The 18217-nt window shown below is 42.1% G+C and overlaps 1 protein-coding gene across 4 annotated transcripts in view; it reads right to left on the bottom strand.

Annotated features, from left to right (window-relative positions):
* The window catches only part of RASA3 (RAS p21 protein activator 3), a 141154-nt gene that overhangs the window by 63637 nt on the left and 59300 nt on the right, over window positions 1-18217 (bottom strand). For all 4 annotated transcript variants that reach the window (XM_027444699.3, XM_072031634.1, XM_027444691.3 and 1 more), the window contains 2 exons: window positions 13409-13526; window positions 3684-3787 (listed from right to left, as the gene is read on the bottom strand). In XM_027444699.3, the coding sequence (XP_027300500.1) occupies window positions 3684-3787; window positions 13409-13485 (181 nt within the window). In that variant the 5' untranslated portion in view covers window positions 13486-13526. The remainder of the gene's footprint in view (window positions 1-3683; window positions 3788-13408; window positions 13527-18217) is intronic.

Below are 18217 nucleotides of genomic sequence, written 5' to 3'. Positions count from 1 at the left end.
TTTTTCATTGTCTCGCCCCCACTCTTTCCGTTTATGGTGGCTTGAGCCTTCTCATCTGTCACACATTTGAGTTGCGTTTCAGATGTTTTTACCATCCCAAACTTGTACTTCATATTTGAATAATAAAGATTGTGCCTACTCTGAGCTCCAGTCAACCTGGAAATCAATATTACAACACCAAGAGAAAGTGTTGGCAATACTAAATAATGACTCAAAAGGAACTTTGCTAGCCAGTCATCTTCAAAAACAATAGCTCCTTGTCAAATTCTCACCATTTTATCACACATGCACACTGTGTTCTCTCTCCTTCTCTCTCGAAACCCCCTCTAAACCAAACAAACAATGCAAACAGATGTCTTAAATGGAGCATATCACACAGGAAACAGGCAAATTCACGAGCTCGGTAACATCTGAACTTAAAATTCTTCTCCCTGGAAGGAAGGCATGGCCCCCAGTTCCCTTCTCTGAGAAAGTTCACTGCTGGATGAGCATGGGTAACCACCTTTTTTTCAACAGAAGTGTCTCATGATGACATAATGTAACAAGAAATCTCTGTAATGCAAACAAAGGGCCCCTATTTGGAGAACTGAGCAGTTCAGTGGAAGCGAGCTCATTCAAGCACTGCGCTAACCAAACTGTTTCAGCAGGGACCTCTTCCTAACCCCCTTTGCTCAAGCCTCTTCGAGAAAAGGTCTCTTAAGACAAAGCTGAAAATAGATGTAGAGCAGCTATTTCTTTTAAAGATTACACATTTTGTTCCTCTGTAAGAGTTGGTGTCATCACAAAAACTCCACTGCTTAGCTTTGCTGCTGCTGATTCCTGCTCATTATGAATTACTGAAAATAACCACTTGCAGTTACTCCAGAGCACTGCTCTCTTTCCAGAGCATTTCCAATTCCAAGCAAAAAATATACAATTAGTATCACAAGGTGACAGTAATTCTAGAATTTTTCCTTCTCTCCATTGCCTTTTGGTTATTGATAACACTTCCACATCTTTGAAATGCTCTTCAAAATATACCTTTAATTAGGAAAGAGGGGAAAAAAGGGGGAAGACTCAGTCTACAATAGCTACATGCACTGTAAAATTGTGATGTATATTGGTAACACTGGAGTTTTGCCTTTTAGTGCTACATCAGTGGAGTAACAAATCAGTCTGCCTACATATGGATTCTGCAATGCATACAAAAATAAATTTATGAAACTTAAAAAAAAATAAATCACACGTTGCAAGAACACTACCTCTTTTTCCTGAAGAGGTAGTGGAAAAAAAACACCTGATCAATCATTCAAGAATCCAAACAAAGGCCCCTCTGTATCTTCTGCAAGTCTTTCCTTCCATGAACTACTCCCAGAAGCTTTAAGATGAGATTACTCCGGCAGCTCCTGAAGAATTGCCCTCCAGTGTCAGGGCTTGATTATTAAAACAGGAACTTAGAGAACACGGTGAAAAGGAAACAATTTGCACTTCTCTACCGACAATTTCATGGGTCTGGCTCGTGTCAAGTGTTCAAAGACCCCTGTTCTGAGGGAGAGGGTAAAGCCCTTAGCAAGAAAAATCACAGTCCACGGCCTGCCTGTTTGTAGGACATCGCAGCTACAGAAAACTAGTCAAGGATCTCACCTCCACCCTGATGCTTTAACTAATGCTTCTCCTGCAGAGTACACCTGTATCTGGACACAGCTGTGGATTCTGGCAGTGCAGCAGCATTTTCTCAGGAATTTTCTCAGTTTCAGTTGCTGCCACAGAGTTTTGCATGTTAAAGCTGAATTACTCCATGATACCTGGAAGATGAAATTCTTCCTTCCTCAGGAAAGTGCTCTGGCCCCACAGCTTTGTCTGTTACTGCGCTGTATTTACCTGTAGTTCTGCCTTTGAGATCTTTCACTGTGTATCTTGTGCTCTTTTTCTCAGAAAGAAACACAAATTTTGCAAGTATCCAGAAATCCACTGAGGTAATTCCAGATTGGCTTAACAGGCTAAAAGAGTAAGTGTAACCCCCTGCCTCAAGAACAAAAAGTTACAAGCTTGAAAGAAACTTCCTAAGCATTCTTAATTTTCCAGTTTAAAGCAAAAAGTAATCTAATGCTTAAGTAATTCAACCTACCAACTGGGAAGTTTGGTTCAACTGTCAGTTTTACTTTGGAAATTCAGCAGAATCTAAATAGATCAGGAAACAAGAAAGTCCTTAAAAGTCATGGTAATTACCATTTGTCAGTGACTGAAGGAAATACATATTTACTTGTTTTAAATAAATACCCATTAAGATACACAACTAAGAGGAAACATCAACTTAAAGTAAGTTGATGTATCAGAAAAGCATGGAATACCTGACAGCAGACTAAATAATTAAATAAAACAGAGCAATTTCTAGTTTAAAAAATCATTTAATGAAGGTTAATTCAAAACTCAGTAAAGTTGGTGGAAACTGTTTGAATCAGGCCATACAACCCGACACAGGACAGTGAATATAACCACAATTTCTTGCTGCAATGTTAAATGCTAAATCCAGAAAAAGAAGAATTCAAAGCTAAGGCTCTTACCAGGTTCTCAAAAACCATGTCCTTGACCAGGTAGGTCTTTTTATTTAAAAAAATAAAAAATAAAAAAATTGCTAGATTCTGTACAGATGTGCTCCTTTAGGGACACAATTTCCTAGCTCATGTGTAACAAAAATAAAACAAAAAATAAATACAAAACATGAATCAGAAATTAAAGAAAGGAAAAGAATTAGCAACTCTAAGACATACTAGTGTAATGTAAAGGGACATACGAAGAGATCAGCACCATCACTTTATGCCCATTAAGATAATGCATTTTACAGTATTACATAAACTATCGCTCAACATTAGACAATTTCCTCAATACAAGTTCTGACAAAACATGATAGCTGTAGTCACTTTATACTGGAATTTAAAAAAAAAAAAAAAATGAATCAGACACAACCTCAAAATTAAGATGAGAAACTGAAAAAGAAAACCATCCCACAACAAAACAAAAACTGAACCAAACCAAAAACAGTAGAAAAACCCCAAACCATTAAAGTGACTTAAAATGGAAACTGTTCCACTCAAAGATAATTATTAAACTTCCCAAGTTTTGTTTTGTTTTATTTTTAACAAGACTTTTATCCCTAAAGAGATAAACTGAGTGTTATGAAGTTTGCCACATGTGAAATGCAAAGCAAATACTATCTGGCAATGGCCTGCCCAGAGTAAGCAACAGCTTGCTCTAATATCATTTATAAAATGTGTCTGTCATTGTGCTGTATCTATAAACAGTACGTATTACGCTGCATGTGATTACTGTAGTCATCATTTAAGAGTATTTCATGGAGGTGAATATAGTGAGTCCTAGAACACAGCAAGACTAAAGGCCTTGCATTTAAAAAATATAGAGTAACAAATGATGTTGCCAACGTTTAATAGAGCTTTCATTGCCCATTTCAATTAAACTGCAATCAGTATTTGCTGTCATAAGAGCATTTATCTGCCAGCCTTTTTTACAGTATGTAATACTGAAGGCACTTTTGCCATTTGACAAAAAGGAAAATACAGAGCATTACTTACCAGTGTCACTTTCAGTCATATCAAGACCCAAACTCTTATGACTATTTATGATCCAACAGTTACAAGTCCAAGAGAAGTAAGCCATAAGGAAAATAGTAATTTATGAACACATACCTATGATGGAATCCCTTCGAAAAACATCTCTGTCAAAAATATAAAATGACAGATGGCGAAAGGTCCGAGGAATTTCACAGTAAAAGTCTTCTCCATAGAAGGGGCTGGGTAAAAAAAACACACACATAAACACGCACATAAAAAAAAAAAAAAAGAAAGAAATTAGTGTTGGTAACCTGGAGGAACCAGCGTGCTACCATTTCACACCCAGAACATCTCTCTGGACTGCGATGCTCACTCCCTCCCATGCAGGAGCTCCTTCAAGCACAGCTCCTGCTCTTCCCACCTGAACTGCCCACAGAACAACAGGAGCAGGTACTTGTTTCTATTTGGAGAAACAGAAGACCCTAAAGGAAGAGGGCAGAGACACCATTATTTGTTAACACGGTGTGCCTCGAAAATGGGCAGAGGTCCCTGCTGCCACACAGTGCTTCATGTACCATCACAACAGGGGTCACAGATGACCAGGATGAGCACAATATAGCACAGATCAAGTAATACATATATATTTTTAAAGGATTTTGTTTACTTTAATACCTGCAGCCATAACCTCTTTTCTCATCCCCTCCAAAGCATTAAATTCAAAGCCAAATGCAGCCAGCTGGTAGTAACTAAGCCTTGGAGCTGACATGACACTTGTGACCTGGGAGCCCTGCATAGATGTTTCTATTCTCGCTTCCTGGAATGCCATCAATATGGGTTGTTTCTGTTTGTTTGCTTGTTTTTACAGTAAGACAAGGTTTTATAAACAAAAATAATGATAATAATAAAAAAAATCTCAGCATGAAAAGCTCTTTAGAGATTTAGGGGGCTTTCTTTGGACCCTACCAATTTAACCAGAAAATAAAGTCCCTGGCTCCTAATACCAACCCTTTCAGTATCTCTCTGTCCAATTACATGGTTAAGGAATTATTTCTGAGAACTATAAGCATACATCAACACTATTTATTCATCGACAGGCCTACCATTTCACCGCAGATTTCTAATTCCAAGTCACTCATGCTTAAGGAGATCTAAATTGGTGGCTGCCATTTGAGTCATGCAGACAAATACAGCAAGCATGGCAGAGGTAGACTTAAAAATAAATCTCTCATTTTAACAAGCTCAAAGCCAGCAGGTTTTTCTTCCCCCTTTAAATACAGACCTCCTTATTGTCTTGGCTGAGCACAGCCATGGGAGGTCATTACTGAAGGCTTTTGGTGTTAGAAAATTACATAGCCAGAAGTTTAAGTGTCCTTGCATTAACTTTTGCTTTTTCAGCCTCTTGTCAGCAGAGGTCATTTCCTTGGTGCCTTTTGGGATACCACAGCAGAAGGAATTTTACATCACCTGTACACTTTTGCTTGTCTTTCTGCCTACAGGAAAAATTCCCCAAATTCCCTCATTACCTCACGAGCTAGATAACAAATCTGAAAGCACACAGCACTGCAAATCAGCTAACAATTGTGTTTGAAGAGGTATTTGCCATATGAAGTACGGAGACATCACTCAAGACACAGTCAGAACATTATGGTGGAGCCTCTCCTCCCCCAGCCACGTGGAGGAACACGTTATATTCATCCCAGCTACCAAGCCAGCGCTCTGTGTTAGGTTCAGATTCTCCTCCGAGAGATTTTATTTGGAATAAAAATAAAATTTTAAAAATTTGTAGCGCAGTGGGGCTACACAAATGCTTAAACACTGCCCATATATTTAGGGCACCATACATGCAAAAGGCTTGCATTGTTCCGAGCCCTAATAGTCTGCTCAGCCATAACATTGCCCTTTCTGCTGGAAGAACACGACGGATGAATTTACTAATGACCTTTGAATGAGATGATACTTAATGAACTGTGGATTATATATACACATTTCTCTATCAAGAATATTAGTGAAGCTTCAGTATGCTGGAAACACACTCACGTACGTGCTATAAAGCTTACTTTAATTCAGCTCAACTGATCCTGGGGGAAGGAGCAGGGAAGAGCCATCAGCTGGGCCCTTTGGCAAGTCCCCTGCTAATCATTGTCACAAGTGCTGGCCAAGGGGCAAAGATATTTAAAACCACACCTCAGTAAAACACCCGTGACATCTGGAAAAGCAGACTGGACAACAGGAAGTGTCTGGTCCAATGCATGCTATCCGAAAGAGACTAATTAACAAAAGAAATGTAATCAAGTCTGCCTTTAGCCATGGAAAGACCACATCTTGGAGGTCTCTTCCAACCTTACTGCTTCTGTGGTTGTAATGAAAGCAAGCAGATCTCCAACCCAAGTGCACTCGTTCTCCGCTGGCTAACTTCCCAGAGAAGTTAAAATGTAAGGAAGCATGGAGATAACATCTGATCCTCTCCAGCCTTGTGGAGCTCTGCAGAAACACAATCTTCTTTCTGAAGGAATCAGAAGTCACCACACAAACACTTTGAGCCTCCAGTTAAATGCGTGCTCATCTGCCATGTATCTCTTCAGAACAGTACTGGCCTTGTCCCCCGTGCAGACCTGACGAGCAAGAGGTCGCAGCACTCAAACCCCATGATTTATTTCCCAAGCCAACTTATTGTAAGCACAAGCCCCAGGGCTCCTGAATGTTTTCTTCCGAAAGAACAGCTCAATGCCTCCCTCCCTGCCCCCTCTGCCCCAACAGCTCCAGCGTGTGCTTTTATTTTGGTGTGGCAATTACTGAAAGCGCTGCCCACACGGCCCTCCATCCTCTGACAGGATCCTCCAAAACACTACAGCTAGCCCTGCTGGAAACTCAAGGATCTTTCTGAACCAAATTGAGTTCAGGTTCAGCTTCCAAGTCTTGAGATAAGCTTTCACTGGAGAAACTTTATTCACTCAAGGAGGAGGAGGAACACTGAGGGGGCCCTCCCTCAGCCCTCCAGCGCAGGTTGCGCATCAGTAGGCCGCACACCAGCACGTCGTGGCCAACACCAGCGCTGCCATTATTTCAGGTTCTTCTAGACAGTTGTCATCCACTGTAAGGGCAAATCAGCCTTCTTCCAAGCTGAGTATAGAAGCATTTTCAAACCAAGCTGCTTCAGTGAAGAGCACTGACTTTAAAACAGTGTACATCTTTCATACAGCACCTTCCACAGACACCTACATGACCTGATCCCTCCTCAGGGCACCTTCCCTAGGAGCTTCCACACCTGCTGTGATAGAAGAGATGCAAAGCTTTGTTGTAGGAAAGAAAAACTAAATAAAAAAGAAAAGAAAAACATCAAGAATAGCCAAATGGATTTGGACCTCCAAGCATGTTCGCCGCTCACCAAGCACTTACTTGTTCTGAATGCTCCAGGGAGCAGGAATACCAGGAAACCAAAACCAGGAAGTTCCCTCCAAGTCCTGTTTCCCTCATAAAATGATCCAGCTTCAAGCCCCCCCATTCTAAGGTATCTATTTCTGAATGTCCCCCGATGTATATTTTGGCAATGGATATTTAAAAGGAGGAGACTGGGAAGGAGAAGAGAAATTACTGTGTAAACCAAGTGGAATGAAAGCAAATACAGAAGAGAAATCTAGTTTCAAACATAGTGAATGTGGACTTTTTTCTGAAAAAAAAAAAAATATATATATATAACACTCTAATTTTGTTCAGTTTTAGCTGTTTTACTAACCTCCAGAGGCAAAGCTGCAACTTTAACTCCTCACGTATCTACCAAAATCACTGCAAATAGCATTAACTGGGAGGTTAGCTTCACAAAGTAAATCTCAAAGTAGAAGCATTTCTTTAGTTTTAGGCTGGGCTGCAAAACCTCGTGCCTGTTTCTCAATATTAGAGGATTCACTGAAGTAGTTTTGTTTTTGTTTGGCACTGGTACTTCAGTGGATGAAGTGAAAGGGTTGCATGATGAATAATAATGAAACCCTCAAACCAAAATTCTTTGTCTATCAATTTTTTTTTCCTCTAAACTGCTTTTGTGCCTGTAAGTAAGGACTATTAACATGCCACAGACAACTCCACATCCTCTGACTGTTTTAAATGGTTTGGAAATACTGGATTCATTCTGTTGCGTGAACTGAAGACCAGAGTTCACATCTCAGTGTGAGCTGGAAGCAAAATCAGTCTGTACAAAGGACTACGCTTGCTTGTTTCTCCTACTAAGTTTTTTCTGCTGCTTGGCTAATACATCCTACGCTATGCTTTGCGGCCTATGTAAAGGGATGGGGTGGGGGGAAGGAGAAGAGAAGGTTTATTCAGAGCAGATAGAGCAAGCCAGATAAAATCTGAATACATTTCAGTCCCCCACTAGACAGGGAGCTACGAGAAGGCAGGCAAGTAAGACAGGCTCTTGAAGAGCCAAAGTTGGCAGATGTCACCGTAGCTTCTTTACAGCACGAGGTATTTTTAAGAAGTTGTGTATTTGCAGCACAGATTTGGCAGGCTACTTGCAGCAGGAAGTGTATGGCACAGGAGGCACCACCTAAATCCAAACATATCCCCCATGGCCATTGTGAGAGTGCAGGCTGCCGTCTTCCAGACATCTGCTGAGCCCAAGCAAATTGCTCCTCGTGTCCTTGTGCAGAGATGGACAATGCTATAGCCACAACCACCCCTGCTACAGAGAGAAAGAAGCAGTATGCATTTTGTCTGCCCTAACATCAGAGCAGAGGCACAAACACACTAGCTATAGTTATCATCCTCACTTGACAGTTGCTGGTTTGGCTCAACGAGGCTTACAGGGATTATGATAACTTTAAGCAGCAGCCGCCTGGCCCCTAGTCACCTCCCAAAATATTCTGTAAGACGACACACACAAACAACAGAAGTCACATTACAGCTGCATTATTTTATCTTTATTTTTTTAAATCACTCGGAGCAGCCTACAACACCAACAATTGTTACTCACATGGGTGGCTTTCCGTGTGAATAAACGCTCTCATTCATAAACCCTGCCTTGGGTCTCAAGGCTCACTTCATTCTCCTCTGTCCATTAAGTCTTGCTTCCCTTCCTGGCGCTCTTCCCAGCTGCCTTCCTTCCCTACACAGCCGTGCAGTCCTTGCCTTCAATAATATCCCTGACTGGGCTGAAGTTGCATCCATACCCTTTTCCTCAAAGCCTTGGGATGCTTCAGAACTGAAATCCACTGGCACTAGGAATTGAAGCCACGGTCAGATACAACTGAGCACGGATGATGGCAGACCCCAGAGGCTGAGAGCACACTGAGGAGCAAGCCAGGAGCGTGGGGGAGAAGCTAAAGAACATGTGGACAGCAGAAGATGTGCTGCAGCACTCAGTGCAACACCTCTGGGCTGGGCAAAGCTGTTGTGTCAAGGAGGTGAGCTGGCAACTTCAGGAGATGGAAGTGGCTAACGGAGCTAACTCAGACACGGCGGCTAATCTCGGCCACGCTCCAACTAAGGGAAGCAGCTCTGTGCTTAAAATTTGAGAACTGGCCCACAGCCAAGATGTTATCAGAACACGAGAGAAGTCTAGCTATGCAGCCGCGGACTCCAAAGATAGGAAAACACAGCGTCCGAGCAGGCCTGGAATTAAAAAAACATTAAATATGGCAGCAGAATCACTTAGAGAAAGCTCAGAGAGTTACTGACTGACTTTGTTACCAGATCTGAGACCGAGACAAAGACACAACATCCTCCTGTTGAAGAGAACAGCCTTGGCTATGAACTTACAGCACTTTTCACTGTACACTCACAAGCTCACTTTCCTTCACTGGAGACTACAGGGAGAGGGAAAAAAAAAAAAAAAGACTGCGGGTGGAGAAAGTGCTTCTGGCTTCATTTTCTGTTTCATTCAGGCTTTGATCACTATGTTTAGCACGTGAAAAATTCCTCGGTGCAATAGCCGAGAACTAAATAATGACAGACCCAAGATGCTTGGCTCATCTCTCTAAAGCACACAGCGTCTGCCATTTGATTCTCAACGTGCGACGGTGTTTGCCTTTATTCATATCCTTGAAACAAATTTAGAGATGTCACATTCCTTCCATTCTTCACCTATGATTTGAGAAGCTGCCTTGATTTCCTGTTGCAGCTGACACTGCCCTTTAAGTGAATGGAAACATCTGATGCAAACAGCCAAGGCAAAGTCAGTCCTAATGCCAGCAGGCCAAGAAAATTTATCCTCGGGGACGACCTGCAGTAAGAACAAGCCCTGGATGGCGGAGCCTCAAGTCTGGGGCTGCTCTTTGGGAAAGGTAAATAGATGTTTCAGCAAAGGAGATTAACAGGCAGAATTATTCAGTACCTTTATTTATGATAGCAATATAAATATAGACCATGCAAAGCAGAAAACTGCATTAAATCCCAGCTCTAACTGCCCTCTCCCTCGTATCTTCTGACTTGCATGTGACCTTCTCAGAATTTCCTAAAAGCCCATGCCAAGCAGTTTATGAAAACAGTGCTGCTTGAAGGGTTTGAGCTTCTCTTCCTGGGAACCTGGAGAGCTTGCTCTGACCGACCCACGTGCTAATCGTGCTTGTCCAAAGATCCCCAGGGAAGTCGGATGACTCTGAGCATAAAGAGGGCTTTCACGTTGCTCTGTGATTTCTTAGGAAGACCAGCCCATGTCATAACCCCGATTTCTTTCAGTCAGATGCTACCAAGTAATCCTCAGAGCAGCCCTCAAGGCACCAGTGCCACCACCGGCTCAGCTGGAGCCAAGAGAGGCTAGATGGCAGGAATGACTTAAGTTCCTGATTGTAATTTATGAGTCCCACCTGACTGCTGAACAGAGAAGTTAAGGTTCACCGTGCTGGCTGCTCTCAGTTTTTAAGATACAAACTTAGATAAAGGGCACCAGGCTCAGAGAAAGTCTCTCAAGAGCACTGGTAAGGGCACTGGACTGGGCAACAGGATGTGCGGGTTCAGTTCTTAAAGCTCTGCATGATTTATGTTTTGTTGATTTAAGAGGTTACTGCTCTCAGCTGCCTTCCCATGCCTCTGCCACAGCCTGATAAAACAAAAAACTTGTTGCAGAAGATTAGGACAGAGCTCAGGGAGGTAACTCCTTACACTGTCTCAGTGTAAAACGCAGGAGATCGTGAGTTAGAGGCTCTGCCACAGAAATCACACAGGAGCCAGAACTGGTCATTCATCCAAGTCCTTCTGGGAAGGAGAAGGACCTGTGTTCTTCCTCACATTTAGGAAATGTATTTAAACTTTACGTCAGGTGAAGGGCTGCCTGGAGAAACATACATTTCTGCAGTGCTTAACAGAAGCTTAATGAGAAGGGGGGGAGGGGAGAAGAGAAAAAGTATGTATTCATTGAATCCCTAAGTACAGAAGACAGTGTCTCAATGTGACTTTAATTACAAGTCTTCTCATGCAGATAAAAACAAACTCATTTTATGCAGACATGCTGGTAAAGGTAGGTTTTCTCCAGGACAAATACATCTGAATGAGAAGATGCTGTTTCAGCATTGCTAGAGCTGCACATGAAACACCTTTCGATTCAGCCATTCACACAAAAGATTCAGCTTTTCATAGACTACAAGAAAATCAATTTCTGAGCTAACTAAAAGACAGGGAGTTACCAGTATGAGTAAAAAGGCAAACACTGAAAGCTTACTTTGGCAGCCTGTGACCAGAGCCAGCCAACCCCATGTCAGCTATGAAGGGACGGGAGCAGAAGACGGGCATGGACAGCGTGGCCTTGTACACCAGCCACACAGCTGGCCAGGCAGGACTCGGCTATTTTAGCCAAGCTTTGGCCCAGCTTCATCTCCCTGCTCCCAGCTAACCTCGTGTACCACAGCAGCAACAGGTATTTCTCTGCTGCACACAAATTGCATGGGCCTTCGGGCACATAAACCTTGCCTGGGCACATAAACCTTGCCTGGCCATCATCTTTAGTCAGCCCTTAAACCAGGGAGAATAGGACTGTAAAGGATTTTGAGACATCATCTGGAATACCACTGCTCTAAAGCATGAAGATCCCAAAATTTTGGTCAGGATCAGTTACGTATGACCTGTTTAAAGCCTTCAGCCATAAACATGGGAATCTAATCCAGTGCCTCAGACTCTTTAGTAATAGGAAGCTTTTCTTCACAACAAACCTAACCTGACCTTCCTTCCCCTCTGCAGTCTAAGTCCATCATTACTTGCAATATCCACACTGAACACGCAGAATAATTCCCCCTCTTTTTTTTTATTTAATTTATTTACCTATTTATATAAACTCTCAGCCCTCTTCCCCAGATTAAACAGCTCCTATCTTTTCACCTTTCCTCATCAGTTATATTCTCCTGACCTCTGACCGTGGTGTTGCTCTGCTCTGAAGTCACCTCAGACAATGACAAGAGCTCAGCTCCACAGGAAACCAGAAACCTTCCAGTTTCTGCAGAGCCTCAGCACACCTCCTCAAGCTTTCTAATGATCTCTGAAGACAGATGGAATTTTTCCCACTACATGAATTACACTTGTTGCTTACGCCTGCTCCTGAAAGTTATTTTCTCAATAGAAAAATAATTGGATTAGTTGAAGGAAATGACATCACCTATTAGCATACAGCCCTCTGCCCCCCTCCTTCATCCTCCCTGTGAAGGACTTTAATGATCAGCAAGCAAAAACACCCACTGTGCCACTGCTGGTTGTGAGCAGTGGGGCTACAGTCACTTGAATCAGCACTGAATTTAAATGAGTTATGAAGTCAGCTCTGGAGAAACAACTGGTTCAGGGCCATTGCATGTCAGTTGTTGTCAAAAGCACAAAGAGTCAATGGCTTTTCACTTTTTTTGTTAATTAGGTACACTACAAAGAGGGAAGTGAGAGCATCATCACAGAAAAACACTTCCTATAATTATCTTTAGCCAATCTAAATAGCTCAAGAATCAGAAGGCTCAATTACGGACACCAGTAGACCACATCAGAAAATAAGCTGAGGAAAACGACTTAAGGGGAAAAAATATATATGCAAGAGAAAAATTAAAGTGACTTAAGGGAATAAATTCCACTTCAAGCTACTCAGACTCACATTCTTAAGTGTGTTAGGTACTTGGGGACTGGGGGAATTATTTACTCTTTTTCCCAGAGTAAATTATTTGCAATAACAAGACAAACAATAGATTCCTGACTATACTACTCAACTCTCACTCTTTTCCCACTTTATCTCTTAAGATAAAAACCAACTTTCCCTTGCTGCTATTTTACCCTCAACAAAAAAAATATATATAAAGAATTTGATTTGTCAGAGCATACACGTATCGTATATGCCCAGCCTTGTTCCCTTTAGATTTTTAATCTTGGGGGATTTCCAGGAGAAAGTGTTCTAACTTTCGCTACACGCTTCTTGTTCTGTTTCTTTCTCGATTTAGCTACTATAATCTCACAGGAAGCGTCCAAGATAAGGGGAGGCTGGAACAACAGATACCTGTTTGCATTAGTTGCAGCTGCACGACAAAAAACACTCCCAAACTTCAACCATTAGGGCAGCTAGACCAATGCAAAACTTCCCGCACAGCTGCGAAACGGAGCTCAGAACTGAAGAGCTTAGGGAAGCTCAAAACAAATACTGCAGAAAGAAAGGAGCACCAGCTGTACATTCTTTGGAGAACAGTTTATATGGCTTGCCTCGGTGCAGACGTTTTCCCATATACACAGCTCAGAATCGTGACACTAACACTTTTACCAACAGAGTGTGCTTAAAACTGGAAAAATGATCGTGCACCCCCCGAACTCCCCTAAAAAGTATCTATGGCACATTACACAAACATAGGAAGCAGAAAAATAGTCTAGGGTACCGAGAAGAGTTAACAACACACGTGTATGCATGGATTTATTACCATAATGACTTCTCCACTATTTTGGTCCTGAAAACCTCCTCCTGGTCCAGGTTTACAGTACAGTAGCAATCCCTCATCTTGTTTGGCCCCGGATACGTAGGAAGATTTTTGGCTTCGCCTAAAGACAAGAAAGGAAAAAAACCACAAAGATTACATATTAAGAAGTTAACCACATATGTCAGCTATCAACTAATGCAGCACCAGCAACACGGCTAAAGCAAGATGCTGTGTTATATTTTTCTTCCCAAACTATCAGTCTGTATTAAACCGAGCAGTGCATTCTGTTTCCAAGGCAGCAGCTCCTGACAGCCACCCAGTTCGGAGCTCAGCAGGAACCAAGACCAGCAGCAACTCAACAGTTTGTTGCCGCCGATCTATCTGCATGTGTTTGGGTGGGTATTGCTTCCTTCCCAAGTTTTGCTTTTGATCAGTCTGCCCGTAAGATACCCGGAGCACAATGTAATAAGGTAATAAAGCTTCCAGCCCATTGATTTCAGCCTAAAGATGTTATCAGGACACAGCAAAGGAGGGCAGATCCCCAGCTCCTTCGCTCGCCCAGATGTTGAGAGGGACAATTAGCACGTGCCATGGGAATTACACCGTTCTCTCCGGGTAATAATACATGGAGTAAAAACAAAAAAATAAAAAATAAAACGAAAGCAGCACACGCCAAGGGAACAAAAGTTTGTTTGCCAGTAGAGAAAGGAACCCCAAGTGACAGGCACAAATATAACTTGACAGTAACAAATATAGCAAATATAACTTTTTATCAGATGTCTGCGGTTCAGCCTAAGCGCATCTCACTAGACACATGCCTTTCCCCGTCTCCGGCTCCCAAATAGCTTTACTATTTTAACAGAACCATCTCGCGTGTTACAAATCTGTCTTCAGTCAAAATATACTTTTTCCCTTCTGCAGCTTTGTTTAACAGCAAATCTGATGCAATGGGCATGTCAACACTAAAGGAGTGCAGCAAGGAAATATCAAGCCCACCAGCATCCTCAGCTTTAAAGGATGAGCACAAAGTGACACAGGACTTCACGTCTTCTGTACATGACCTCTCGCACACAGTTTTGTCATGGCATGCCTGTAGAAAAGCCACACATCCACACTTCTCACAAACTGCCTAGCTATGGGTGATTGTATCCACTTTCCAAAACTAAGCATAAAGCATACAGAATCACAGAATTTCTAGGTTGGAAGAGACCTCCAAGATCACCGAGTCCAACCTCTGACCTAACGCTAACAGTCCCCACTAAACCATATCGCTAAGCTCCACATCTAAATGTCTTTTAAAGACCTCCAGGGATGGTGACTCCACCACTTCCCTGGGCAGCCCGTTCTAATGCCTCACAACCCTCTCAGTGAAGAAGTTCTTCCTAACATCCAACCTAAAACTCCCCTGGCACAACTTTAGCCCATTCCCCCTCATCCTGGCATCAATAAATGCATGAAAACAATACTTCATGTATCAATGCTCACTTCAGAGCGCTTCTGCAGAAGTCCACTCCCAACTCAGCTGATGCAACTTGATAGCTTTCCTCCCTCTTCCTGCAGAGCTGCGAGACACGGTGTTTAAAAAGCTGGTTCCACGTAATTCAAAGGTGTGACTGGAACATCTCTCAGCGTGCCCGTCATGGCTTTACTTTCAGCTGAAGTGTTAGCAACAGTTGAACTGTAGCAGCTCTGGCCAAAAATACATCAAGTATTACTGACGGCTTTTGTACAACCTCCACCGGAGTCTAGTCTGCTGTGGTAAACCTCCAGCTTTTAGTTGCATTTGAGCAAATTACCCATCGAACAGGCTGAGCTCTGAGTGTCTGTCTTTTCTCTGCAGGCCCTGAACATCCCAATTGCTGTGTTTTCACACTAAAGTCACATGAATTCATCTCTTTTCTGGATAACTGGGTGAGCATCCCTGTCGACAGGGAGAGTTTCAATCGAGGAGTGGTCAGGAAGGCTTCACCTGGAGCTGCCATGCTACTCTCCCAGCTCTTCCAAGACAGCTGGTCAAAACTCTTCAAGCTCAAAATTAAGGAAAAATAACACACACGCCCTTTTCCTCCACTTTTTCCACTTCCTACTTCAACACACAGAACAACTCCTGGGTTCCACGTTCCTGATTTCCACGCAGCTCTCTGATGCCACACGATAGGCATTTCACTGCTCCACGCCAACACTTCATTGCCTCATGAGTGCTCTGTAAGAACCCTATTTTAAAACTCAATCCTTCTCTTTGTTAGAGGACTTGCAGAAGAAAACCCCGCAATGCTAAAACAAACGCAGTGCAAAGGAGGATACCAGTGCCACCAGCAAGTGACCGCCTACACAGTCTGCAAAGCAAATTACACCACCACAATATTGGAAAAATGGGACACACAGGGAGAAAGATAGAGGGAGAAGACATTTTTTCCAGCTGGAAGAAAGAAATGACTGTAAAAGGCCCTGAAATGCCACGGAGGCCAGAACAAGGGATTAATTGACCAACCCAATATATTAATCATGTAACTGACTCCAGAAGGAGCTCGCATAAAAATGTGGTTTCTTCCCAACACTGACAGCACCCAATGGCTGTTTAGATTCCTCCAGCGCTGAGCAGCTGAGAAAGACAAATTTGTCAGGCTTTCAAGCACAGCTAAAGACTAACTCTCCAGCCAGACATTTTATGTCAACAAACGCGCTCTGTTAAGAGCTTCGGTTGCTCCTCAGATTCCTCCAAGACAAAAATGTTCCCTCTACGGCACGGCTTTGCTATCCGCAGCGAAGCTGAACAATTTGGTCGGTATTTCTTGGTCCTGCTACTATTGAAATGAAAAAAAAAAAAAGAAAGGTCAAAACACTTGATATAGTCATGCACCATTTCTGTATTTTCAACTGCGAAACCTAATGAGATTGATTGATTTTGGCAAGAATCCCACAGTTTAACCTATCTGTGTAGAGGAGGCATCTTCACCACCTGCATTTTCAAGAGGCGGCTCCGTTCTCTCTTCCTCTTTGTATTTTGAGGCACCAGCACGATAAGAGACTGGAGGGAGGGTTTGCAGACAAAAGGTCAGAACGCCCACCTTTAAGACCTCCCGTCTTCCGCTAACAAGAAACGAAATGTTTCTTAAGATGTCTAACACCTTAATAAACTAAAATTCACGCGCTTTGTTTCAGGGCATAAGGCTTCCATTTGGAAGGCCTAGCAATAAAATAACCAATTTAACTTTGCAAGCCTTTTCCCTCTGTCCCTGTACATGTCTAATATAGATGGTCCTAACTGAACTGTGCGACGCGCTCAGCTTAGCACCAAGTATTTGAACTTTGCGTAGCTAAACTTAGCTTTGCTAATCGTTACCATTGGGTATTTTGGACAAGTCTTTAAAGGATAGACTATTCCATTCTGAATACCTCACTGACGTGCTATTTTCTCCCTGTGAATGGCTCAGACTGGACTACCGTGGCACAGCAGGGCGCAGGGTACTCGAAAGGCTGGAACAAGAAAAAGAATTAGATCTGTATTCATCTTTCTTGTTCTTCCAACATTGTTTGTTCTTGCCCTACTAAGACACCGACCATAAAAGGAAACAAGAAAAAAGGGCTCTCCTTACAAATATGATAGAGAAGGGCACTGCTGAGATGCTTGGGAGCCTAAGTGGTGAAAACGAGAAAAGCTTTGAAGATGTTTCTATGAAGAAACATCTAGAAGAAATATATACGTACATGTATATATGCATTTCCTTACAGTTTTGACATCTTAAACTCCCTGAAGCACCTGGTATTTTTCATTGAATTTAAATACTTGGCACTATGTTGCCTTTGCTTTGGAGTATTGCCCTAGGTGTAACTTTATGAAGAGAAGAAAATGCATGACAGCCACACATTATTTCTTCCTTTTGAAACAAAATTTGCTGGTCCTATATGCTTCGAAGTTTTGGGTCACCTGCACACAGCTGCCAATCTGAGCACATTACTAAAAACCTTGTGTCAACAAATTTACCTTCCTGGCTTCCAGCTGCAACATATTTGATTTTTTCAAAATGTCATGGCAGAATCACTTCAAAAAAAAAAAAAAAAAGTATTTAAAAAGTCAAACAGAAAACCCACAGCCAAGAAATAAACTCGGTAGAAGCAGCTGAGCTTTCCATACTGCAGCATTTGACTTCAGGGAACACGCAAAGACTTCAGTACAGAAAAAAAAAAAAAAAAAGAAAAAAAAAAAAGAAAAATGTGAAAAGGGCAACATATCCAAACGAGCAACAGCAATTCATTTTATTCCTGCCATGTTCAGGAGCCACACTCTGAACAAGCTCTTGGGCAAGCATGTCAAGAACTAAAACAGAGCAACAATGTACGCCAAGAATGAAAAACTGCTCCCATTTTACCTTAAGCTCTCAATACTGATAAAGATGCTGGTTATAGGGGCGAGGAACAAAAACACACTATCCTAAGCACTCCTCAAGTTCTCTTTCTTCTGAGAAAAGCATCAGTCCTTCAACATCCACAAATCAAGCAAAAACAGAAAGAGGAAAAACACACACACAAATCTCATTCTCTATCAGAATAATCCCAGAATAGACGTAAAACATTAGGATGTCAGCAAATTTATAATTAACATTTACTGGAAGTTTAATTAAAAATATGATACTACTCAACAACAGCAAGCAGTTCATCATTTTAGTACAAGGTGTGATTTGGGGAGTGAGGTGGAAGGTAAAGGGAGAGTTGACTACAACACCACAACAGGGATACACCGAAAAAAGAAGTCCTTTTAATATTGAAAGGGTCATGGGTGGAAAGCTTCTGTTTATACAAGAAACCATTTTT

This window comes from Anas platyrhynchos, chromosome 1, assembly GCF_047663525.1.
Source record: "Anas platyrhynchos isolate ZD024472 breed Pekin duck chromosome 1, IASCAAS_PekinDuck_T2T, whole genome shotgun sequence".
Lineage (NCBI taxonomy): Eukaryota > Metazoa > Chordata > Aves > Anseriformes > Anatidae > Anas > Anas platyrhynchos.
The sequence above is the reverse complement of the archived record's forward strand: the minus strand, read 5'-3'. Positions and strand labels throughout refer to the sequence as shown.